Source organism: Petaurus breviceps, unplaced genomic scaffold (assembly GCF_028583685.1).
Source record: "Petaurus breviceps papuanus isolate PSGF00001 unplaced genomic scaffold, PetGlider_PUasm1.0 90895, whole genome shotgun sequence".
NCBI classification, from domain to species: Eukaryota; Metazoa; Chordata; class Mammalia; order Diprotodontia; family Petauridae; genus Petaurus; species Petaurus breviceps.
In genome coordinates this window covers 27054224-27079043 of record NW_027187372.1, presented here as the reverse complement: position 1 = coordinate 27079043, position 24820 = coordinate 27054224, and the positions used below count along the sequence as shown (strand labels likewise).

The following is a 24820-nucleotide window of genomic DNA, read 5'->3' as shown; positions in this document are numbered from 1 at the left end:
GTTGGGGAGGGGGGCAGCTGGGGGCCCTGCTCCTAGGGTGGGGGGGACAGAAGCTTGTTTAGGAGCTTGGGGTGCTCGAGCTCCAAAGGCCACCAGCTCACCTGGGGCCTTCCTAGGGAGGTGGCTTTCTAGTATGGCCTGTTTCCTAGAAGCCTCAAGGAGTTGAATGAGCTGGACTGAGGTGCACAGTAGGAATGCTGCAGACCCTCTATTCTGGGATCTAGGCCAAGTCAGAGCTCTCCTGAGAAGCAAGAAGTAGATCTGGTCTCACCAGACTTGGGGCAGTGCTCCCCTCCTAGACAATCTCACCTGTAAATCGACCTGATAGAGGGGGTCCTTCAGGGCATCTGGATCATCCTCTTCATCATCTTCATAGTAATCCTCATCTGTCAAACAAAAACCAAAGTGGGATCAGGAAGAGGGAGATATGCAGAGACTCATGACCAATAGGACCCGAGAATCCAGGACTCTACTGGAGCTCGAGAGACTGTGTGACTAGTGAAGGTACAGCTTAGAAACTTGACTTTCACAATCCAGGTCCTTCTGGGATAAGCTGGGCTTGATTAGATGTGGCAAGAGTACACGGGTTTTCAGGGTCAAACCCCTCCCCCCCTTCTCTATCCTAGTTCATGTTGAAAGAAAACGCTTGGGTGGCCAGGTAGCACAGCGAGTAAGAGCACCGGCTCCAGTGCTGAGAAGACCTGGAGATCGAATCCCGGGCTCAGACACTGAGCACCCACCCAGAAACACCTGGTTGTGTAACCTTGAGCAAGTTACTTAACCCCAATTGCTTTAAAAAAAAAAAAAAGAAAGAAAGAAAATGCTTTCTGATCTCTGGGTCCCTTGTTTGTTGCCTTCATCAGCTACCTACCATATTTATTTGTAGCAAGAATATCAGAAAGGAGTTGCCCAGCTAAGCCTTCATCTTCCTCTTCCTCTTCTTCCTGGTCTTCCCACATATCGTTAGAATCATCTGTTTGGAAGAGAAAGGCAGATGGAAAATTCTCATCACTCAAGTCTTGAGTAGGGTTGTGCAGAGAAGAATGCCCAGAGGGCCCTGAAACTTGGATCCTGGATCCCAGAAATCAGCTCTTTCTAAACCTAGCAGGATACTCAATTTTCTAATCCTTTCCCTCATTAAGGGAAAAAGCAAAGCTCCCTCTCCCTTGGGACAGAGACAGAAGAAAGACACAGGGAAAGATCTTAGCAAGAGCTACATACACATACACAAAGGGTCAAGGGGCTATTTCCTAGCATCCCAAATTTTTTCAAGGATTTAGAAGTGAGATCAGAAAAGTGTTTTAATGATGGGTGCAGAGTGAATTCAAGACTACTTCTTAAAGTTCTCATTCTCCTTCACTAGTAAAGGCCCCTGGACTTCGGTTTCTTTGATAAGTTATGAATCATGTAAAACATACTTTTCTGCAGTGAATAGAGCACCCACCCTGGAGTCAGAAGAACTTGAGTTCAAATCTGGCCTCAGACACTTAACACTTACTAGCTATGTGACCTTGGGCAAGTCACTTAACTCCAACTGCCCTGCCTTCCCTCCTCCAAAAAGCAAACAAATTCAAAAACAAGCTTTTGCAATAATAACACCATTGTCATAGAGTTATCTCATCTCAGCCTCACCACCTCTGTGAAACAGGTACTGTAGTTCTCTCCATTTTGCAGATAAGGAGACCAAGGCAAACAGGGGTCAAGTGACTTGCCCAGGGTCACAGAGCCTGAAGTGTCTAAGGCCATTTTAGAACCCGGGGCCTCCTGACTCCAGGTCCGGTGCACTGCACCACCTAGCTGTAGCGGCAGACAAAGTGAGGCAGGGCATAGCTGGATAAGGCTCATCACACCTTGACTCCACTCCGCTGGTGTTTGGCGAGAGGCATTTGCTTCCATGACGTTGGACAGCTCATTGATGATCAGCTTTAAGATCTTGACTAGTAAAGGAATGTTTGTCCAGCGTTCAGGGTCTGGGAAGGAAGGAGAGAGATACAGTAGTGTGGTCCTTGAAACAAGTCTAGAAAACACAGAAGACTGCCACAGGTGTGAGCGCTTGTACACATGCAGTCCCCTCTTTCCATCTGGAGGTTTTTGCACATAGCACTGGTTACCCCATAGCTGGATGTTTGAGGACTCACTGCCATCAAGGAGGAGCTGCTTAGGGCCCCTTAGCACTTAGCTGAAGAGGAGCACTGGGCAGGTCATGTTGGTCATATGATTTATTGTCACTCCCAGACAACTGTGTAGGACTTGAGCTCCGGTTAGTCTCTAGGATCTAGATTTGAGAAATACTGGGATCATTCTGACTCCAAGGTCAAAGAGCATGAAAATGATCTTTAGACCTTGGGCTTGGACACTGATGGCGCTGAGGCAAGTCAGAATTCTAGCCCAAAGTGAACACAGACTTCCAAAGCACAGAACAGCTTCAGGCAGTTGCTGCAGACAGATTTCCAGGTCAAATCCGTTGGAAAGGGTGAGCAGGAAGGCCAGGGATACTGCAGAGCAGCCAACATTATTCATTCTCTTTTACAGAGGAATTATGTCCCAAAAGGTGAAGAGATTCACTCAAGATTACACCCTGCATCCTGGCTTTCAGACACCCACAGCAGTAAAGAAGGCCTGTACTCCAGAGGGGAACTCCTATTCATCGAGGCTCATCACCATTCACTCACTTTTGGCTGCCTTAGAACGAGTCCGGATGCCCTCGTCCATGTTGAAGATCTCCTCTCCCTTCACCCTGATGTCCTGCAGGCGCTTGTCATCTGCATTGATGCCGTGCTGGAGCAGCTTGCATAGGGCCACAGAGCTGGGAGGACAGAGGAAAACCCACTTGGTCACCCAGCCATCAGTTCCACTCCAACATACAAGTAGTTCCTAATGACTCTCTTCTGGGCCAATGATATCTTGTGCCATGAACTTTAGGAGTATTGATGCCCTTGGTCAGAGCTGAAAATGGGGTTTAGATTTCTAGAAGATGGCCTAATGAGAACCTTTTCTTTTAAAAAGAGGTGGGCAAGGGGGGACAGTTAAAAATGGCTGGAGTTGATGGTATAAACAACATGGAAGAAAATGTCTGCTGATGTGGCCAGGGGAAATCTGGTACCTCCTGTAAGGCCTTAGACAGCCTCCCTGGCATAGCATAAGCCAGGAATTGTCCTGAGGTATCTGAGGATGGCAGTTGTTTAGGAGGATATAGAACAATGAGAAATAAGGTAAAGAATTGAGATGAGATAATATAGGAGTATCATGATGTATTTAACTGGAATAAAGAGTTAGACTGGAAATGTGGGGCAGAGGGACATGCTGAGAAAGAGCAGACGCAATGTGTGAGCTGGGGTCCCACCTGACTTTGCTTTCATATTGTCCATAGAACAGGTGCTGCCGGCTTGTCCACTCAGCCATAACAAACTCCAGGGCAGGTTTACCAGTTGGTCCTGGGAGACTGCACAGAAACTCTAAGAGAGGCTCCAGCTGAGTGTGTACCAGGTGAGCAAAGACCATGATCAGGGACTAAAGAAAACACAGGAGAGATACTAGCTTAAGGACTTTAAAAGCACCAAGGATAATGTCAACTAAGAAAAACAGGTATTTGGAAGCAGTGGGTTATATGGACTAAAGGTTCAATCCCTGAGGCATGGAAAAAAAGGAGTGGGTATCACTGTATTAGTAAGGCAGGGCAGGGAAGCAATGGGAAAACTCAGTCAACACACAAGATTCTATTTCTTCAAACCCAGAGGGTGAAGGTCCCATCACTTTTCCACCCTGATACCCTAAGTTTTGGCCAGCTGAGGTTCCACGCTGTCCTCTCACCTGCATGACACTGAGTGTTTCTGCCTGTTGCATCTTGCTCAGGATGGCACGAAGGATCTGGTCCAGATTCTCACCCAGCTCCCTCCCTGCTTTGGAAATGAGGGTGGAGACTAGGCGGCCAACAAAGGCAGCGGTAAACTCGGAGGTGCGGGGGTCAAGGAGCTGGCTCACCACTTGCATCACATACCACAGACCATTGTGACCTTGCTCATCATGCCACTGTGCAATTTGCTCCAAGGCCACCGATACATAGGCCCGAAGGCACTCACCACCATTCTGGGCAGAGGACAAAACACAAATGAGAAGCTCAAGAAGAGTGGAATGCCTGGAGTTTATGGGTGTGCACAAACAGAAATTCTACCCTCGTGAACTTCACTACCAACTTCATGAAACACCATTATTTGGAAGCAGATAAACTCAAAAAGTATTTGGTCTATATTAGAGGTGCTATCTGTGGCTGGTTAGTTCACTAGGTCAGAACATAATCTCAATGTGAACAAGGGTTTTTCCATCTCTAAGTGCTAAAGTGCACCCAATTCTCTGAAATAACCCTTGATCACAGAGAGTTAAGATTGGGTGGGGACAGTGGTAGAAGAGAGGCCAAAACATGAATGGTTGAGTGGAAATCCATCATCATTCCTAGAAAAACAACACAGAACACATGGCCCATTGATGGGTCCTATACCAGAAAAAGCAGTACCCAGGGGCTGTGTATTGCCCCATGGAATTGTATGTTGCTTTTTCTCACAGCACTTCTGCCCAGTGATTTTCAAGTTAACCAAAGTACACTAGCAAGAATAACCATGAAGACGAGCTGTAGTACCTTAGGCCTGGAAGAAAGTGATTTGCCACCCAGAGATTTAGCAGTTGAGGCAAGAAAAGACTCCAGGCATTTTACTTCTTTCTCTAGAGATCTATCAGCCAGACCTTGCAGATTTTCATTCTAGAGACTTTTCCAAGTGACCTTAGACACTTCTAGCTGGCAGCAGATACCCATTACCCTCAAATGGTGTAAAATCCACAAGAACATAGCAGGTTGAGAGCTCTGACATCTTCTATCCTTGAGCAACTCCCATGACATCAGGACCTCCCCTTCCAGGATTCTTAGCCCACTACAAGGCTGCAGGCTGCTTACCTCCCCCTTTCCCAACCAGTGTTCTGGTACCTGCATGGTGGCATTATCGTCTGTGTTTAGAGTACACTGTGCAACGGCAGGGAATGCCTGGCAGATGAGTAGCTGGGAGAGAGGAGGCTTTGTATTTCGAACCACTGTGGTCAGAATATCAATGGCTGTCTGGGAAGAAGAAAAGAAGGGTAGTCAGAGCTACTTCTTCCTGGAGATTGGGAGAGCAGGCTTCTTTCCAGACTGTAGTGAAGCAGAGAGCACAGAGTGGTAAAATAACATTGCTCTTGCAGAAAAAGCTAGGCTCCCAGGCTCTTCTAAACAACAAGCACTTTTCTGGATACTAAGAGAGGGATGAAACAGCCTGGTGGCAAACTGAGTGACCCTGATACATGGGCAGCTTTATGTGCAGTTAAGTGAGGGCACCTCTGTATGGCAAGAGTCTTAAAAATCTATCAAGTGCTGTCTACCGTCCTCATGGGGCATGTCCATGAAATTGTACTTTCATTCCACGAACACCTCTCAGGTTAGAAAGTCTTCCCTTTGTTGACATCTTATAGGTCAGGACAGAAGACCAGGGTAAGGTTTTCACATTCTCCCTCATACACCCACACTTGTGAAAAGCTCCCCATGGGCTCCTGTTACTCACCGCACACAGTCCAGCAGGGATCTTGTCAGCAGGTGCCTGCATGATGCTCACCAGAGTTGGGATCAATCTCATCTGCATGGGACCCTGACAAGTTTCTATCTGGGCCAGTTCCTTGAAGATATCCTGTGCCAATGAGGCAACAACGGGATCTGAAGTGAAAAAATCAGTATGTTTCCTGAGGGTCTGGGCCTACCTGTTTCAGTGTGATGCCTGTCTCTATCCCCCATGGTACTGGCTTCTATTTGATTTATCACTATGAGCCCCAATGAGGCAAAGGAATAACTTGAAAGCAGGAGTGCTGTTCCCAAAAACCACACTACAACCTGTTTAGATAGACTAATGTTTGTATTAAAATTAAATTCTGCATTTCCCCACAAGGCAACCCTTACTCCTTTCTGCTTATGAAGTCTAGACTGGGTTAGTGTATGCTTGACTGGAAGAATGGCCAAAACTTGGTCTTAAGACCAAGTGCTGCATACCAAGGAAGAGAACAAGAAGTTATTAAAAGTTTGAGACTGAAGATATTCCCCTAAATGCTTATGTTTGGGGAAGAGAGGGACATATTGACTAGGGAGTAAATGATGATGAAAAGAAAAACAACCCAAGTACTATTCCCAGGATAATAAAGAAAGCCTACTGAAAGAAAAGACTTTTATGGAGTTCAATTCCAGCCTAAATTGTTTCATCCAGGCACAAAGAATATTCTCACTGATGATAAACAAATCTGAAGGCTACATTTTAAAGGAAGTTTTTACTACATTACAAAAATTCATTTTAATTGTTAATATTGACTTTGACTTGTAGCAGAAAAATGCCAGAAATTTATATATCTATGTTCTAACAGGATATTTAACAAGCTTGCAATGATGTCACCAGGGCCAAGGTGTGGACATTGATTAGTCACCAGCAGAGTTAGAATTTACAATTTGTTGAATAAATGAACCGCCAAAGCACTAGATTGCTTTGTCTTTGGCAATGACACTAGAAGGAGTCTGTCTTTAGCCCTGGTTCACTAAGCATTTTAAATAAATGCTTACTTATGGAATTTGTGGAGGGACCCCTAATATGGTGAATGACAAATCTGGGGTACGAAAAACTTAAAACTAGAATGATGCACTGAGATGAAGATAAAATTTTGCTAGATATTTAAATTCCTGAACCTGGGTTCAAAACCGTAAATGATTGAAAAAAAAAACATAGGAAAAATTGGATCAATAGTTCATTCAAAAAGACCCATGAGTTTTAACTGAACATAAGTTCAATGTATTTAGCAGAGGAACATGGCTGCCAGAAGAGTGGAAGGGAAAAAGCATTTATTAAGCACCTACTATGTGCCAGGCACTATGCTGAGGGCTTTACAGATATTATCTCATTGATCTTTACAACTGCCCTGGGAGGCAGGTGCTGTTATTATCTCCACCACACAGTTGAGGAACCATGGCAGACAGGTGAAGTATCCTGCCCAGGGTCACATAGATGGTAAGTGTCTGAGGCCGCATTTGAGCTCGAGTCTTCTTAATTGAGGGCCCAGTGCTCTGTCCCCTGAGCAACATCAATGGTGACTGATGCCCAGAAGAAAGGTGATGGTCCCAATGACGGTGCTTGCCAGGTCACAGCAGGAGTACTGGGGTGGGCTCTAGTCATGAACAATAGGTAGCCTTTCAGAGGACAGTGACCAAAAAGGTGAAGAGACTCAAAACCATGTCCTATGAGGATGCTGAAGGAAGTGGGCATGTTTAGCCTAGAGGAGTCTCAAGAAGACATGACAGGAAGAGCTGGCAAAAGGGGCTAGACTGATTTTCTAGAGTTTTAGAGGGAAGAACAAGGACAAGGAGACTGTGGCTCCAGTTGAGGGAGGCCTGGGAAACCACCCGAGCTACACACAAATGGGCTCAGTGATCTTATGAAGTAGGCAGTTCTTCCTCACTCAATGTATCACTGAAGCAGCAGTTGGGGGAATTCAGACTAGGGAACCTCTAAAGGCTCAGGTCGGTCTTTATTTTTCGATCTCTACACCTGTCCAGAACCTTCAGAGATCCCCCGGGCAGGACACTGGACATCTGGTACATGGCTTGGTTTTAACATTTTTTGAAACATTTACACTGAGAACAGATGGGTTATGGCCCTTGCCTCATATAAAGTGTGCTTACTTATGATGGCTGGTCCTTCAAATCCCAAAGGGGTGAAATGAAATCTCCACTAGAGTTCGCTTGCTCCTAACCTTTTCTCTCTTCAAACACATCTGGTACCTCCCAGTCAACTCATCCTCCTGCCCCCTGTAGGTGTAGGTAGAAACATACCATTGCTGTATTTTAGAAAAATGGCAATGGTGAATGGACAGATTTTGTTTTCCACACTGGCTGTGAATTCCGGGTCTACTGTGCATACGATACACAGTGTCTCCATCACCAAATTGAGGACTTCTGAGCTGAACTGTGCTGCCAGGTGAATCAAGCCATCCAGGACACTGGGAAGGAAGGGCCGCAAGACGTGGGTGCTCTCTGAGACCTTCAGCTGGTCACAATAACTAGAGAGAGAGATGAATCAGTTAGGACCAGCCACAAGCTGATTCAAGGAACACTCATTATTCCAATTATTCCATCACTCAGAGGAGAAACTTCCAATCTAACTAAGAGAGCTATTTGTGCTTTGTTTTTCCTGTGCATTTCATCTACCATGAAAAACAAGGAGGTAAAACTGGGAGGGACAGAGAAGTATTCTTTTATTCCTATAAGTGTCTCAGGCTGTGTGGGAGATTTCAAGGGAATGAAGGATGAAGGGAGAAGGCCCTTTTACACTCAACCATCAGAACTGCCTGTTCATCTATCTTAGCTAAAAGCAGCTAAGAAAATATTCCTTTCCTTGTTCACCTTGTCAGTTTTCAATTAAATCTTCTGGCATCTATAAGTGGTTCTGTTTCTAAGGAAAACAAATCAAGAGGCCACCTGTGGTTGCGGATGCTTTGCTTTGGCACTATCCCCCCCCCCCCCAATCTCTCCCCTCACTCACAGACTGAAAGTTTTTAGGTCACTCACCCCCAGATGGCTCTGACGGCAGAGATCCGCACTGATGGGGGCTGGGTCTCATGCAAACCACTCACGGTTGCCTGTAGGAACTGTTGGATCAGCTCAGGGGACATGGCAACAGTGAACCGACTTGCAGCCCAGAGAGCCCGGCCCAACAGAAAAGGAGAGACTAAGGGAGAGACAAAGACAAAGCAGTGAGGCCTCCTACTATAATGATCCTTCTTGCCAGGAGCTCAATTTGAAGCCAACCTGAACTGGATTCTATAAGACACACGCAAACTAACTAGAAAAGTTAGAAGGATCTTATAGATGAAGGCAAGAAAACCTTCAAAAGAAGGCGAGCAACCCCACTCTCCACAACCAGGGCCAGAGCGTCCCTCACCTGTTACCGCCCGTGCACCGGCGCACGGCTGCTCTTGTTTCACTAATGGGGCTCTATCTCAAACTGCTCTAACACAAGTATCTGCTGAAGTCAGGCGTCAACCAGCACTGATCAAGCACCTGCTATATGTCAGGCACTGTGCCGGGTACCCAAAAAGAGGCAAAGGACAGTCCCTGCCCTCAAGGAGCTCACAATCTAATGAAAAGGCACACAATGTGGAAAAACAAATTCTGGAAAAGCTCTACTTCTTCCAGGGGAACAGGTAAAATTCTAGCACCCGTCATCATCTAGCCCTCAAGATTCTCAAGTTTCCTTGTTAGAATAAAGGCTACAAGGCATAGGCTGAATTGGAAATATGTTCCAATACATATATTCATACTTTCTGACCATCTACTGTGCAAGGAACTATGGGAGATACAAATATATCATTCAGGACACACAAGACATACATACAAATAACTGGCTCACATACTGTCTTAATTAAATAAATGCCTTGACTTATACAGACAGGGTATTATTCTCTAGGGACCTGACATTAGGGTTTGTCAGAGAAGAGTGAAGGCAGGGTGGTCTTAACTGGTTGAAGTTACTACAAAGACCAGGAGGAAACTGGACTGAGGTTCAAAATTAGAATGAAAAGTAACACAGGAACTTTTAGGTCTGAATGTTAGCCAAATGTATGAGTTGAGAATGGGAAAGAAGAAAATCACCCCACTCCATGAGAGGAAGGGATGAAAATATAACAATAGAAACAGGGTATATAGCACAGAAAAAGGAATAAGGATGGCAAAAACGAGTCACAGAGTGAGAATTCAGACAAACAGAACAGGGGCTATTTTTATAGGCAAGAAATTTCCATGGAGGTGAGAAGTGAAAATTATAATCACTGGGCTACTTGGTTGAGAATAAAATCTTGAAAAAAATGCAGCAGAGGGAGAATGAGCCCGACACAGAATCCCTGGTGGCATTTTGGATCTAATCAGAAGAGGAGAAAAGATGAGGTCAGTAAAAAGCAGAATCAAAGTCCATTCAAATGCCAATGATAACTGGGACTAAAAGAACATTGATGTGGTCACCTCAGGAGAAAATAAGAATAGCTATGTGGAAATCTGAATTCAGCAACATCATTCTCTTGGCAGATAAAGCCAGAGCCAAAATTTTCAGGCCAATATTTGGGAGGCCCTGACTTAGCTTAAGAGTAGAAGGATAAGACCTGTCCCAATTACTCAAAAAGAAATACAAGTAAGTTCAGGAGACTGGGCATTATGCTGGAACATACCTGAGAGATTGAGGTCTGCGAGGACGACATTGGTTAGGAACCCGTGCATGTCAAAATGGATCCTGCCATTTTTCACATTGTCAGTAATGATAGACTTCACAGAACCCAGAGCCAGCATACAAGCTTCATGGATCTTCCACCTGCAAAGGATAATACAGTAGGGTCCCCTACCTAGTCAAACAAACAAGATAACCCACTTAAGGAGTGCAGATCTGTCTGGCAAAATAGTTCAAACAGAACTGAACTGGTGAGGTGGTCTGCCTTGTCAGTCTTTACTACCTCTATCTTTAAACAGGGCAGCTTGAAGTTTTATATTAAAAGTGACTAAGGAAAAACAATGCAAACAAGATGTAGATTGGGTTCCTTAAGCCAATGCAGTGAGAGAGTTAAAAGAGTAGCTTAAGGATGGATGAACAAAAGACAGTATCTCTCTGTCCAGGCTCTGGCACAACTAGGTGTGGCTGCTGCTACAGTCCTCTCTCAAGACCCAGCCTCTGTCACTCCTTTCTCACCAGTGCTCAGTGCCACTGCTCTGGGTTTGCTCAGCTTCTTGTAAATGGCGAGTGGCAGCAGCAGCCAGGGCCGTTGCGCTCTCATTCTGGAAATCAGTGGCCACAGCCTAGAAAGGAGGAAGAAGCACTTAACAAATCTGCTTGTGTCCATGAAACCTAGTCTGATGGTTAATTGCGTGAGTCAGAATGTTACCAGGCTGAATGAGGCCAATTATTTATCATTGGAAAATGCTCTATTACCAACCTCTGATAAGTGTAAGGCCATGTGGTCTCATCTTATTTTCACATATCTTTCCCTTTGGCTACATATGCAGCAGAACACCCGCCAATGGTAAGACCCAAACCTAGAAGGTTCTAGGCCAGACCTGGAACTTCTGGAGCCTCACAATAAACTGGGAAAGCTAAGCTACTTCTTGAGTGTGCTGTGAGATGCCATTATTTCAGGAAGGCTACATGGTGCTGAGAACTGACAGATACCTTCACTCCCCTGCCACCGACTCTCCCCCAGCAACACGCATTCATTCCCCCTGTGGCAAGGAGAACAGGAGCAGGTGTTTAGACGGTGTCACTCAGCTTCTCAAGGCAGCTCCTTCCCCATTAAGTTTGCCAATGAATGATTGCTACTAGAACTACCTGCAGAAAAATGGATCAAAAAGCCCTCCTTCTGCCCTGACAGCCTTGGCTCACTCGAGGCCCTCCACCTCACCACAGTGTTTTCCCTTAAGACTGAAATTCCTTTTTTCTTTTAGTTATTTTATTTTAGTCAAAATTTTAGTTACTGACTAATCATGATAGCTACAATAATGTTTATATACCATTTATTTCTTCTAGTACTTAGTTGCTTCAAAGCTACACTAAAGAAGTACTTCATTGGGGTGGCTAGGTGGCAGTGAAAAGAGCACCGTGGGCCCTGGAGTCAGGAGGACCTGAATTCATATCCGGCCTCAGACACTTAATGCTTACTAGATATGTGACCTTGGGCAAGTCACTTAAACCCAACTGCCCTCCAAAAAAAGTAAAAATTAAATTAAATTTAATTAAAAAAAAAAAGAAGTAACTCATAGATTTAGAGCTCACAGACTTGGGAGTTAGAAAAGAACCACAGAGAAGCAGCAGCATCTCGGGCTTGATCACTATAATAGAGGTATCTAACACTAGGGTTAGCTGGGGTTGGGTGATGGGAAAGACAAATAGAAGCTCAAAGAGATGACAGACTTCATTAATGGTGGGTGGGCACTGGGTATCCCCTGAGTCTTTTACCAGCAACAGGTCTTGGGCTGCAATCCTGACAGTGTAGGAAAAAGTATCATCGTCTTCATCTTCAACAAATTGCTGGGGGTTGGCTGTCCACACTTTAATCTGGAAAAAAGTGTAAAATTTAGATTTCTATTGGGGTGACCTGGATCAAACGTTGCCTCAGCAATAACCAGAGGGGAAAACATCAATTTTTCCCTACAGGAAGGCTCTAAGTCTGAAGAGTTCTTTTGGTTTGATCTCTATCAAGACTGTCTGTTTGTCATTCAAGACTGCTGCTTTTTGGGAATGTAGCAGCTTACCAGAAAGGTAAACAGGTACCACCACTTGCTGCTTTTGGTAAATGCACCTTTGAAACCTACTAGTCTGATTTATCAGTTCACTGTAAACAGGTAGGGTGCCACAATCACTGTATACCAACAGGAGATGGGAGAGGTGATCGTTTTATTCTGCGATCAACTTTCTTGTTTGCAATGGTCTTCCAACTAAGATAACAATCTCTTCTCATCATCTGGCTCCTTAGCAAGGACTCTGCTATTAGGCAAATGGACAGAGAGAGGATAGCATTTTCTCTCACCTTTTGATGAAAATGCCCTAAGTCTGAAGAAGCTGACAAAACCATCTTACATAGCTACATGACATAGGAATTGATGTGTTTTTATTTTCTTAGGACAAATGTAATGACAATGATTACTTAGGACTTAGCATGAAGCTACCCTCCTGGTATCCTCCTGTTCCCTAAAACCTCCCTCTTTTCTAAACCTAAAATATTTCAAACGGACATATTTGGGGTCATTTCCAGAAGACATTTACCTGCTCCTCAGTTATCTGCATGTATAAAATAATGTAATAAATCAGCTCAGGCAATGCCTTCTTCACAGTGCTTTTGAATTTGCTGTTTTCTAGTAGGGCATGTACAAATTCGAAAATGCTGAAGACAAGATTTTCAAATCCCAGCACTTCACCTAGAGGAAGGGCACACAAGCAATCAATGACCACAGAGCAAAACAACAAACAGAAACATCCCATAAATATTCAAAAGTAACTATGTTAGCTTTGGAAATCAATGAAAGTTATGTTTTCTATTTTGTTGGGAGTAACAATAACAGTAAGTAACATTTATAAGACATTTTAGGGTTTACAAAGTATTTTACAGGGGGGCAGAGTCAAGATGGCGGAGTAGAAGCAGGACCTCCCTGCTGCTCCGGCTTCCACCTTCCCCAATCCATGGAAAAAGGACCCATAAAATGACACAGAGAAGCTAACCTCCCACTGAGGACAGCTGGCAGGCCAGCAGGAATTGGCCAGTGCAGTGCTCTGGGAGCCGAGCCCAGCCCCATGCCAAGGCTCTAGTCCCAGGGAGGGCCTGACCAGTCTCCTGCTGGAGGGACTGCAGAGCAGCAGCAGCTATGGCCGTTTCCAGATTTATCAACACATAGATGTGAAGGACAAAGAAAGAGGTCAGTGCAGTCTGGACTTTGGGACCCAGTAAGTGGGAGTGCGTGGCTTTTGCCCCCCGGGGAGAGAAGCCGCTGAGAGGCCAGCACAGCCAGCCAGCACCACGTGGCAGCTTCAGGTCCTGGCCTACAGAGTGTAGGGGAACCAAGCACCAGTCTGAAGGGTAATCGCTCCTGCTTTAACCTGCTTGGATCTGGATTGGAGTCTAGGGTGGAGGTCTTGGGGTGTGTGTCCAGCTTGCCAGAGTGTGTGGAGAGCTCAGAGAGGGCACCCAACTAATACCTCTAGCAGCTGAGAAAACCCCAGTGTTTGGGACGAAAGCTCCCCTGTTTGGTGGCAGAGTCCTACTGTGGCAAAAAGCTCAGGGATCAAGTGACTGACATGACCAGGCAAAGGAAACAAAGCAGACAGAAGATTCCAACATTAGATTCCTATTTGGGGGACAAAAAAGAGCAAAGCATGGAACAGGAGGAAGACAGTGAAGTCAGAACTCCTGCACCAAAAGCTTCAAACGAAAATACGAGCTGGTTACAGGCCACAGAGGACCTTAAGAAGCAGATAAGAGAAGTGGAGGAAAAATTGGGGAGAGAAATGAGAACAATGTAAGAAAATTATGAAATGAGGAAAATTACACCTTAAAAAATAGACTAACTCAAAAGGCAAAAGAGGCTCAAAAAAGGCAATGAGGAGAAAAATGCCTTAAAAAGCCGAATTTGCCAGATGGAGGAAGAATCTCAAAAGCTCAATGAGGAGAATCATTGCTTCAGAATTAGATTGGGGCAAATGAAAGCTAATGACTTTATGAAGAATCAAGATGCTGTTAAACAGATCCAAACAAATGAAAGAATAGAAGGCAATGTGAAATACCTCATGGGAAAAACCATTGACCTGGAAAATAGATCCAGGAGAGATAATTTTACAATTATTGGACTACCTGAAAGCCATGATCAAAGTAAGGACCTAGAAATCATCTCCAGGAAGTTCTCAAAGAAAACTGCCCTGATGTTTTAGAACCAGAGGGTAAAATAGAGGTTGAAAGAATCCACCGATCACCTCCTGAAAAAGACCCCAAAAAGAAAACTCCTAGGAATGTTATAGCCAGGTTCCGGAATTCTCAGATTAAGGAGAGAATATTACAATCAGCCAAGAAGAAACAATTTGAATATTGTGGAAACAAAATCAGGATAACCCAGGATCTGCAGCCTCTACACTGAGGGACTGAAGGGCTTGGAATATGATATTCCGGAGGTCAAAGGCGCTGGGATTAAAAGCAAGAATCACCTACCCAGCAAAACTGAGTATCATGTTTCAGGGGAAAATATGTTCATTCAGTGGAATAGAGGACTTTCAAGCATTCTTGCTGGAAAAAACCAGAGTTGAATAGAAAATCTGACATTCAGATAACAAGAAGCAAGAGATGCATGAGAAGGTAAACAGGGAAAAGAAATCATAAGGAACTATTCATAAGTTTCATAAGGAACAAATCATAAGTTGAACTATTAACATTCCTACATGGAAAAATTGTAACTGATGAAACTTTTCTCAGTAGTTGAAGGGAATAGAAATATATATATATATACACACACATATATATATATATACATCTATATCTATCTATCTATGAGGGTACATGGGCAAATGAATACATATGTGAATGTGTGTATATATGCTTACAGGTATACATAGATAGAGGGCACAGGACCAATTTAACAGGAAGGGATGATACTTAAAAGGTGAAATTAAGAGGTGAGAGAGGAATATAATGACAGGAGATGGGGAGAGACAGAATGGGGTAAACTATCTCATATAGAAGAGGCAAGGGAAAATGGTTACAATGGAGGGGAAGAATAGGAAGGCAAAAGGGAATGGGTTAACCTTATCCTCATTGAATTTGGCTTGAGGAGGGAATGAAATACACACTAAATAGGGTATCTCACCCTCCAGGAGAGTAGGGGGGGAAAGGGATGAGAGGGGCGATGATGGAAGGGAAAGCAGGCTGGGGGGAAGGGAAGTTGGAAGCACCCATTTTTGAAAAGGGACAGGATCAAAGTAGAGAATAGAACAAGTGGGAGGTGGGATAGGAGGGAGGGAAATATAGTCAGTCTTTTACAATACATCTACTATGTTATTGTTTTGCATTAGCCACACATGTACAATCTATACTGAATTGCTTATCTTCTCAGTAAGGGTGGGTGACAAGGGAGGAAGGGAATGAATCTGGAATTCAAAGTTTTAAAATCAAATATTTAAATATATATATACTATTACTAATGCTATTTTACATGTAATTGGGAGATATACAGGCACTGGGGCATAGAGGTCCACTGGAAAAGTCGAAAGGGGTATGGGAGAAAATATGGGAGAGAGCAGATTGGAGGAGGGGATATCCTGTGGGACTGCTCTTTTGGGGTGGTGGGTAGGGGAAAAACAAGGAGAAAATTTGTAACTCAAAATCTGGCGGAAGATGTAAATCAGAAGTTAATAAAGCATTTGAAAAAAAAAAAACCAAAGTATTTTACAAATATGATCTCATTTGACCCTCACAATAATTCTGGGAAGTGCTTCTATTATCTTCATTTTATTTTATTTTTTTGCCTTTTTGGAGGGCAATTGGGGTTAAGTAACTTCCCCAAGGTTACACGGCTAGTTTTTGTGTGTGTGTGTGGTTGTTAAGTGTCTGAGGCCAGAAACGAACTTGGGTCCTCCTGACTCCGGGGCCAGAGCTTTACTCACTGCGCCACCTAGCCACCCCCATTATCTTCATTTTAAAGAGAAGGAAACTAGGGGCAGCTAGGTGATGCAGTGAGTAGAGCACTGGCCCTGGAGTCAGGAGGACCTGAGTTCAAATTTGACCCAGACACTTAACACTGACTAGCTGTGTGACCCTGGGAAAGTCACTTAACCCCAACTGCCCTGCCTTCCCCACCTCCAAAAAGACCAAGAAAAAAAAATAAAGAGGAAGAAACTGATGGGAGAAGTGAAGTGGCTTGCCTGGGCTCTCATAGCTAGTGTCTGAGGTAGGATTCAGGAGCATATCTTCCTGATGACCAGTTAGATGCACTATGCAGCCAGACTAAATACCACATACAAAGGTTATGGAGTTATACTGTGACATAACCTATACCCAGGGAGCTCCTCTTCCCTTTGAACTGAATCAAGATTTTTTCTGGATTATTTTTTTATCTAGATACTTCCAACTCACTCACAATGTATTAAATGGCTATTATGTGCAATGATTTGGGGATACAAAGATGAAAAACAACAATGTCTTTGCCCTTTAGAGCCTGCAGGCAGACAGGAGGATACTGGGCACAGCTGTCTGTAAAATATACCAAATGGACAAAGGAGGGAAATAAATGTCAGCAGAACTGGAGGTGTCAGGGAAGTATCACCTGAGCTGAGCACTGAAGGAAAAAGATTTCAATGTTGTAGAGTCGTAGACAGAATATATTAGGAATGGAGGAGGGCCAGCAAGCCAGAACAGTGAATGATAAGAGAGGAGAACAGCTAGCTGTGCAACATGGCTAGAACAACAACTGTAATGATAATGATGATGACAGAAAAATAAGAGTTTTATGCAGCACCTACCACAGGCCAGGCACTGTGCTAAGCTCTTTACAAATACGGCTTCGTTTTATCCTTACAAGAACCCTGGGAAGTACTCTCTTCTTACAGGTGAGGAAACGGAAGCCGTCAGAGGTGAAATGACTCACTCAGGGTCATACGGTTAGTACATTTCTGAGATGACATCTGAACTTGGGGTTTTTTGTCTCCAGGCCTAGCGTTCTATACACTGAGCCCCCCCCCCCCCCCCCCATACCCCCCGCTCTCCAGAGCATCCGTCATAGAAATGAGGCTGTCATCTCACTAGTGCACGGGTCTGCTCAGAAAGCTCAGCATGCCTCCTACTGCCTATAAGATAAGCAAAGTTACATTCCCCGCACTAGGCATCTATCCCAGCAGAATATTTAGAGTAGAGTAGGGTGAAGTAAGGATGGAATGCTAAGTTGGAGCCTGACTGTGGAGGACCTCCATGGTCTGGTGATATAATTTTGTTTATCTTATAGGCAGTAGGAGGCATGCTGAGCTTTCTGAGCAGACCCGTGCACTAGTGAGATGACAGCCTCATTTCTATGACGGATGCTCTGGAGAGCCTTTTGTATTTCACAGCCCAAGGGGTTGAGGGTTTGAAAGAGGATGGTAGCACCACCGTGAATACAGAAGACGGGACATATGTGAAACATGGTGAAGACAGAAAGAACTGACAGGCTTTGGCAACTGCTTGGATGTAGGTGTTGAGGGATAGGAAAGTTAAGAGTTTGGAAGCCTGGATGAGAATGTTAATGCTATGAACAGAATGAGGGAGATCAAGGAGAATGGCAGGTTTTGAGGGTTCTGGATGCGTTCAGCTTGACAACATCTGGGTGTCTACCTAGTAGGCAACTGGAAATGTAGGCCTAGAGCTTGGGGAAGTGATTATACTAGGTACAGAGGTTTGGGAATCACAGGCATAGCTCAATCCACACAAGTGAAGACAACTATCAAGAACATAGTCTTGTGGGACACCTAAACCTTGGGGATAGGAGACAGAAGCCCAAAAGAAAGTTGTCATAGAGTGGGAGAAAACCAGGAGAGGCTGGACATACCAAGAAGATAGTCAACCACCAAGAATGTGGCAGAAGAGTGAGAAAATACCCAATAAGAATCCCTGGTGAATTTGGAAAGAATGAAATGAGATTCTACTACATTATGTTTCTGTGAGGCCTAGGTCAGGTGGGCTTTCCATTCTTCAGTTTTCCAAATGTACAAAGACCACACCTTGCCTTAGCTGGAAGAATTCTTACTTTCATTTATGAAACTTAAATGCAACTGAAGCCTGATTTGAAAACTCTCAAAAGAGAAGTCAACTTGCTTTTTCTTTCTTGTAATTCCCTACCTCCCTTCTCCTATGAGTTGGTGTCCCTAAGTAAAGAACATAAACTAATACTCACCATCAGAATCCACAGGATCTTCTACTTCCTCAGTATAATTCACTTCTGTCCTCACATAAGTATGGAACAAAGTTAAGAGGCACAAATTGGGACTTTTACAGATGTAAGTAGGGGAAATATATATAGATATATTCTAGCTAGGAGCTTTCTCTTTATTTCCTCATATAATTGCCTACTAGTACACCTTAAGCTTGAAGTGTAACAGACTTCCCTATATAAAAGAAAAACCCATTGCAGAAAGGATAACCACTCCAATGCTCTTGATTTATAAGTAGAGGTGTAATAAGGCCCTTTCCAGGTTTCCAAAAAAAGGATATAAAGCTGCACTTTCAGTCAACGTGTTCCACACAATTGGCAGGATTTGTTGCATGGAGGAAACCATGTGCTTGGGGAAGTTTTTCACTAAGGCTGTCACTGCCTAAAAATCAAAAAGACCAAAACTGGGAAACCATGTGAAAGAACTACTTAATTTAGGCTTCCCCCCTCAAACTGGATAATGTCTACAATGTATTGGTGAATTTTTACCTTTAGGACTTCCATCTTAAATCCACTGTCAGACGTGGGGCCATCTGGCATCTGGAGAGCCTGAACAAAAGCCTCAGTGAACTGCTGAACCACAGGAAAGATCAGGACTTTGGCTGCACCCTGTAAAAGAAGTTAGAATTGATGGACACAGTCTCTAGACATGTCTTTTGTCTGGGAGTCTCTTGTGCATAGTCCCCCAAAGGAGGCTCACTGTTAAGGCTGTGATATATATATGGGTCTCTCAAATATCAGCTCCTAACCAGGGGGTCTAACATTTCCACCATTCTAATTTAATACATGAACTCCCAGATTAAATCTCCTTATGCCTCCTGACTCCCATCCTCACCCCAAGAATATTATAAGACTTGATATATCAATTAATCAATCAACAACCATTTAAATGATTTCTCTGTGCCAGACACTGTTTGTTGCTGGGAATACAAAGACCAAATGAAACAGGCCCTGACCTCAGGAAGCTTACATTATTCTACTGAGGGAGACAAGTAGATATATTAGTATATAAAAATATATGTAATATGGATACCAGGTGATTTTGATGGGAAAGCGCTAAGACCTGGAGAACAAAGATGTAGGAAATCCCTAGGGCAGGAGGTGGGGAAAGACTACACTCCAGGTCCAGGGGATGGCCTGTGCAAAGACACTGAAAAGTACGTAAGAATAAAAGGGACTGCTAAAACACAGGGAGCAGTGCCCTCAGCTACTCTGGCTTCAGACAGATGCCACAAAGAACTGATGATGAATTGAAGGGAGGCAAGAAGATGACAACAGGACACTAGGCTAGGTGAATGAAAACTGGATAAAAGTAAAGGAAACAACTATAAGCAAATACAAATTTTAGTTAAAACGGAAAATCTACATGATAAAACTTCTGATGTTACTGCCATCAAATAAGCTTAGGAAGGATTAGTTAAAAAAACCCCAACAACTCTGCAAATGATATGGGTTTGTGTGACCTACTAGTCTTACATGTCACTGTCACCCCAAAGTCTCACCCACCTTTTCCAGTTCTTCCATGTTACAGATCATATGAGCACAGGTGGTAAAAATCTCCACAGCACGGGAACGGGTTCTAATACCATAAACCTACAAGAAAGATTACACACTATAAGTAAGCCATCATGAGGTTGTGTGCATCTGTGTATGTGTGTGCATAAATATTACTGGAAGCACTGCGAATTATTCTGAATATTTAACTCATTTTAGCTTGACCTGGACTATGTAATCTGCAGATATAACAATGACCATACAGAGGAAAAGAAAGATTTGGGAAAGAATACCTAGGAGCGCCCTCCTGATGTCCAGGACTCTGCCTCTTAGGGTTTAGAATACAAGAAAAGATAACACTGAAATAGCACTAGTAACTATCAAAATTGGCATTACACATATATCAAGCAGGCAGCACCAGGAAGGCACAGCTATTACAAAACATCACTGTGCTGTTTTAGTGCCTTATGTCCTGCCATTAAAGATTCATTTTTTTGGGCTTATCAGCTTATTTTTTTCAACGCAAAGACTCGTGGGAAGGCTTCATAGCAGCTTTCTATCAAGATATTTTAGTGTGAATTAATTTAATTAGATTGATTTCCTTTTAACAGCTAGCTGAGATCAAAACACTAAGAAACTATGGAAATCTCAGCATCATCTGGGAAAGATGGAGGATGGAATGCTAGGAGTCAGAAATGAGGCTGAAGACAAACTTTGTCTATTTGTTATTTTTGTCTAGGGCAAACTCTGGCAGTTACAGTGAAGTTATCATTCAGGTTCAGCTCTGGTAGGTGCCACCACATTCAGTGGTGCTCTATAATAAAATAATGGGTCTGTAACTGTGATGTGGAGTAAGTCTCTGGCAATGACTCCACAGCCTCCAATGTGACTCTCTTTCTGCTAATCACAGAAAGGGACGAAGGGGCTTCCGTACCTCTGCCATGGTGAAGATCTTATACATCTCTGGGAGAATGACAGGAGCAACGAGTGGCATTTGTGTATCTGTTACTTCCCGAGTGAATTCTAGAATGAAAAGAGTGTTATTGTTGCCCCAACTATTGTCCCCAAAGCCATGAAATGCCACAAAAGACAAGTGTGGTTTTTGGAAGGGAGGACTAAGGGACCAGTGGGCTAATTCTAGAGGTAGGTAAGAAGCAGGAGACTGCAGATTTTTTATAAGAGAAAAGATGACAGCAAGGAAGTAAAAGAACCCTTCTGTGAGAGATTAGGAAAAAGAAAAAAACCTCTTCTATAAATACTGCAAAGAAAGTCATAATAGATGCCATATAAGTATTTGTTGGAAATATGTGGGGCATCACTGCACTTTCTGAGACATATCCTCTACTATTAAAATATATATATATTTTTTTTGAGGGGGGAGGGCAGGGCAATTGGGGTTAAGTGACTTGCCCAAGGTCACACAGCTAGTAAGTGTTAAGTGTCTGAGGCTGGATTTGAACTCAGGTCCTCCTGACTCCAGGGTTGGTGCTCTATTCACTTTGCCACCTAGCTGCCCCTACTATTAAAATCTTAATTAATAGTTTCCTCTTTAATAACAAATTCACTTTTTTTTTTTTTGCTTTTTGGAGGGGGAAGGCAGGGCAATCAGGGTTTGATTCAGGTGCTCTATTCACTGCACCACCTAGCCACCCCCCCAAATCCACTTTTTTCATCTCATTTTCTTTGAACACTTCCTCTGGGCATGATGTTTTGGTCCATTTGGTTCCGTGTATGCTGACTTGCTTGGCCTTGAACTCTAATACTAAGTCCATTACACTGATAATGGAAGACATTTGTTTGCCTGGAAGGCAAAAGTTGCTGCTACCTAGAGCAGAAAGGGAATGCTGACATGGGTGTGGATAAAGACAAACCATAAATGAGAAGAATGTTATTTAAATAAGCCATTAGGGAAAAATGGGTGATCCAGTCTCCATTAAAAAGAAGAACAAAGCACATGAAAATAACAAAAAGAACTAAGGATTCCACATTATTAAGGGTAGAATCATGATGGAAATGGAGTTTCTAAGACATGTCTTTTCACTTTATTGGGTCTTGATGTATATCCTATTTCTATTGTCATCAAGAAGAAGAGGGGAAGAGGAAGGAGGGGTACTTGGATGCTTTTCAAATGAGATGTATGATTTAGAAATAAAAGGTGAAATTGTCAGTTATCACATTCCACTAATGTTGGGTAAGTACCAAGGTCCATGGTTGTTGTGTCAAAGACTGAGGACTAAGTTTCTTTATTATCTCAGGTAGATCTATGATTAAGAGTTCAATACTTATGCTATGATTTCTAAAGTAAGTGACAAATGAAACTGATGTCTTACATATAAATAGTGTAAGAAGTTATAAAGTTGTATTAAACACAAAGAATGATCTATTCCAAGAGTATTTCCTGGTTTTATGGAGTGTTTTGCTATCATATTTATTCTCCTACTAAGTAATTCTGAAAGTTAGTATTTTACTGTATTTTTACAGATTAAAAGTCTGAAACTCAGGGGCGGCCAGGTAGCACAATGAGTAAGAGCACTGGCCCCAGAGTCAGGATGACCTGGGATTGAATCTGGGCTCAGACACTTAGCACCCACCTAGAAACACCTGGCCGTGTAACCTTGAGCAAGTTACTTAACCCCAATTGCTTAAAAAAAAAAAAAGTCTGAAACTCAGAAGGATAACTTGCCTAAATCATCTAGACTAACCTGATACAATAAATTGGTAGGATGGAACATTTGCAACAACCCCATCTTCTAGCTTGTTTGGAAATTAAAGGAATTGCCCTGTGGTAATAAGCTAATTTCCACTGGCCCTAAAACTCAGTTCTCCTATATGTAGAGAAAATTGTTAAATGGTCCTAGAAGGGTTATAGGACATTACCACAAAATCTTTTAGAAAATGATAATGTTAACACTCCTGATGGAAAATGCTATCCACATCCAGAGAAAGAACTATGGAATCTGAATGGAGACTGAAGCATACTATTTTCACTTTTTTTTGGTGGCTTTTCCTTTTTGTTTTGTTTCTTCTTTCACAACATGACTAATTTTAATGGAAAGAACAGAAAATGATAATGTTCTCATTTCCATAGTCTCTTCTTCTCCATACCACTGTCCACTGTGTACATGCATTCCTGAGTCTCTTGTATTACTGTACAGTTTCCATGCATTTCCATGCTTGGGGCATGGAAGCTGTTGCATAATCACAGCAGCATTAACTTATATTCCTGTATCGCATTATAATTTACAAAGCATTTTCACATGTATTATCTCACTTATTCCTTAATCAACCTGCCAAGGAGGTAATGTAAATATTTTAATTCCAATTTTGTAGGTAAGGAAACTAAGTATAAGAGAATGAGGAGCCCCAAATGCCAAAGCTGCTAAGCTGTGGAACTGGGAGGGTCTTCTAACTTCAAGTTCTTTCCATCTGACCACACTGGTTAGTTTCTCTCTAACAACAAGACACAGTGTTGTTCTAAGGCAGTTTTCTCTGGATTGCTGAGAAGAAAATGACATTATGGAAGACATCCATATTGAAGATATAGAAGATATTATTCTAAGTTAACAGTAATGGGGGCTCTTCAAACTTACCTGCAGCTCAAGCATACAACTTCCTCCCTCTTCTCTCGGATTAATGGATAGGGAGTAGGCTTGGTGTTGGGAGTCCAGGAGGAATTAACCCTCTTCCTCAGTTAGGGAATAGCATGGCCTGCTATTGTTAATTTATGTTTAAGATACTTAAGTAAAACAATATTCTGGGTTTTGGTTGCTTTTTTTTTTATTGGGGGAGGAGAAGGCGAGGCAATTGGGGCTAAGTGACTTGTCGAAGCTTCACACAGCTAGTAAGTGTGTCAAGTGTCTGAGGCTGGATTTGAATTCAGGTCCTCCTGACTCCAGGGCTGGTGCTCTATTCACTTAGGGACAGTATTTGGAAAAAGAATCTAGGTTAACAGAAAGAGCAGATAATCTAAGCTGGGAAAGCCTCAGGGTCCATCAGTTATCCCAGTTGTGCAAATGAGAAGTGAGAACCTCAGACAAGAAATAAGAAATCGGGGCAGCTAGGACATGTCGCAGTGAATAGAGCACCAGCCCTGGAGTCAGGAGGACCCGAGTTCAAATCCGACCTCAGACACTTAATACTTACTAGCCATGTGACACTGGGCAAGTCTTAACCCTAATTGTCCTGCCCTCCCCCCTCCAAAAAAAAAAAAAAGAAATAAGAAATCAGGGGCAGCTAGCTGGTGCAGTAGATGAGCATCAGCCCTGGAGTTAGGAGGACCTTGAGTTCAAATCTGGCCGCAGACACTTCCTAGCTGTGTGACCCTGGGCAAGTCACTTAACCCCAACTGCCTCTTAAAAAAAAAAGGAAAATACAGAAATATGAATTCAGTATCCAATTCAAAATGGAGAGCTTTGAAACAGGTAGAAAGGAAATGTCTGCTTCTGGATATCAAGGACCTCACATAATACATACGGAATCCAGGGGAAAATGGTAAGCTTCACTGAGGCCACATGGCCACCAGTGAGACTAGACCTAGATGCTAACTTAGACAAGAGTTAAAGAGGCTCAGCTCTATCAAAGGTCATTATTAGCAACTAAATGCCTAGTAGCTAATGGCAAGCAAACCAAAGGCAACCGAATCTCAGGCAAACCAACAAGGTCAGGAGTGAGGTTAGATCTTCTAAGGGCCTATTGTTGAAGAGAGGGGCATCTTGAAACATCTTGCAAGATGGCCTGAATTCAAGGGAAGAATTCCTAGGGCTACATAAGGAAGTCTTTTTCTCCTCTAGGTGATGAAAGTGGGAC

At 43.2% G+C, this 24820-nt stretch overlaps 1 protein-coding gene across 2 annotated transcripts in view; it reads right to left on the bottom strand.

Moving 5' to 3' along the window:
• Positions 1 to 24820, bottom strand: part of IPO9 (importin 9) — a 39600-nt gene that overhangs the window by 1239 nt on the left and 13541 nt on the right. For both annotated transcript variants that reach the window (XM_069074558.1, XM_069074559.1), the window contains exons 5-23: positions 20949 to 21037; positions 20027 to 20113; positions 19010 to 19129; positions 18802 to 18902; positions 18485 to 18543; positions 12849 to 13000; positions 12042 to 12140; positions 10782 to 10888; positions 10270 to 10409; positions 8618 to 8777; positions 7883 to 8109; positions 5583 to 5731; positions 4976 to 5104; positions 3811 to 4086; positions 3344 to 3510; positions 2673 to 2806; positions 1851 to 1970; positions 872 to 973; positions 310 to 386 (exon numbers count right to left, since the gene is read on the bottom strand). In XM_069074558.1, the coding sequence (XP_068930659.1) occupies positions 310 to 386; positions 872 to 973; positions 1851 to 1970; positions 2673 to 2806; positions 3344 to 3510; positions 3811 to 4086; positions 4976 to 5104; positions 5583 to 5731; positions 7883 to 8109; positions 8618 to 8777; positions 10270 to 10409; positions 10782 to 10888; positions 12042 to 12140; positions 12849 to 13000; positions 18485 to 18543; positions 18802 to 18902; positions 19010 to 19129; positions 20027 to 20113; positions 20949 to 21037 (2495 nt within the window). The remainder of the gene's footprint in view (positions 1 to 309; positions 387 to 871; positions 974 to 1850; positions 1971 to 2672; positions 2807 to 3343; positions 3511 to 3810; positions 4087 to 4975; positions 5105 to 5582; positions 5732 to 7882; positions 8110 to 8617; positions 8778 to 10269; positions 10410 to 10781; positions 10889 to 12041; positions 12141 to 12848; positions 13001 to 18484; positions 18544 to 18801; positions 18903 to 19009; positions 19130 to 20026; positions 20114 to 20948; positions 21038 to 24820) is intronic.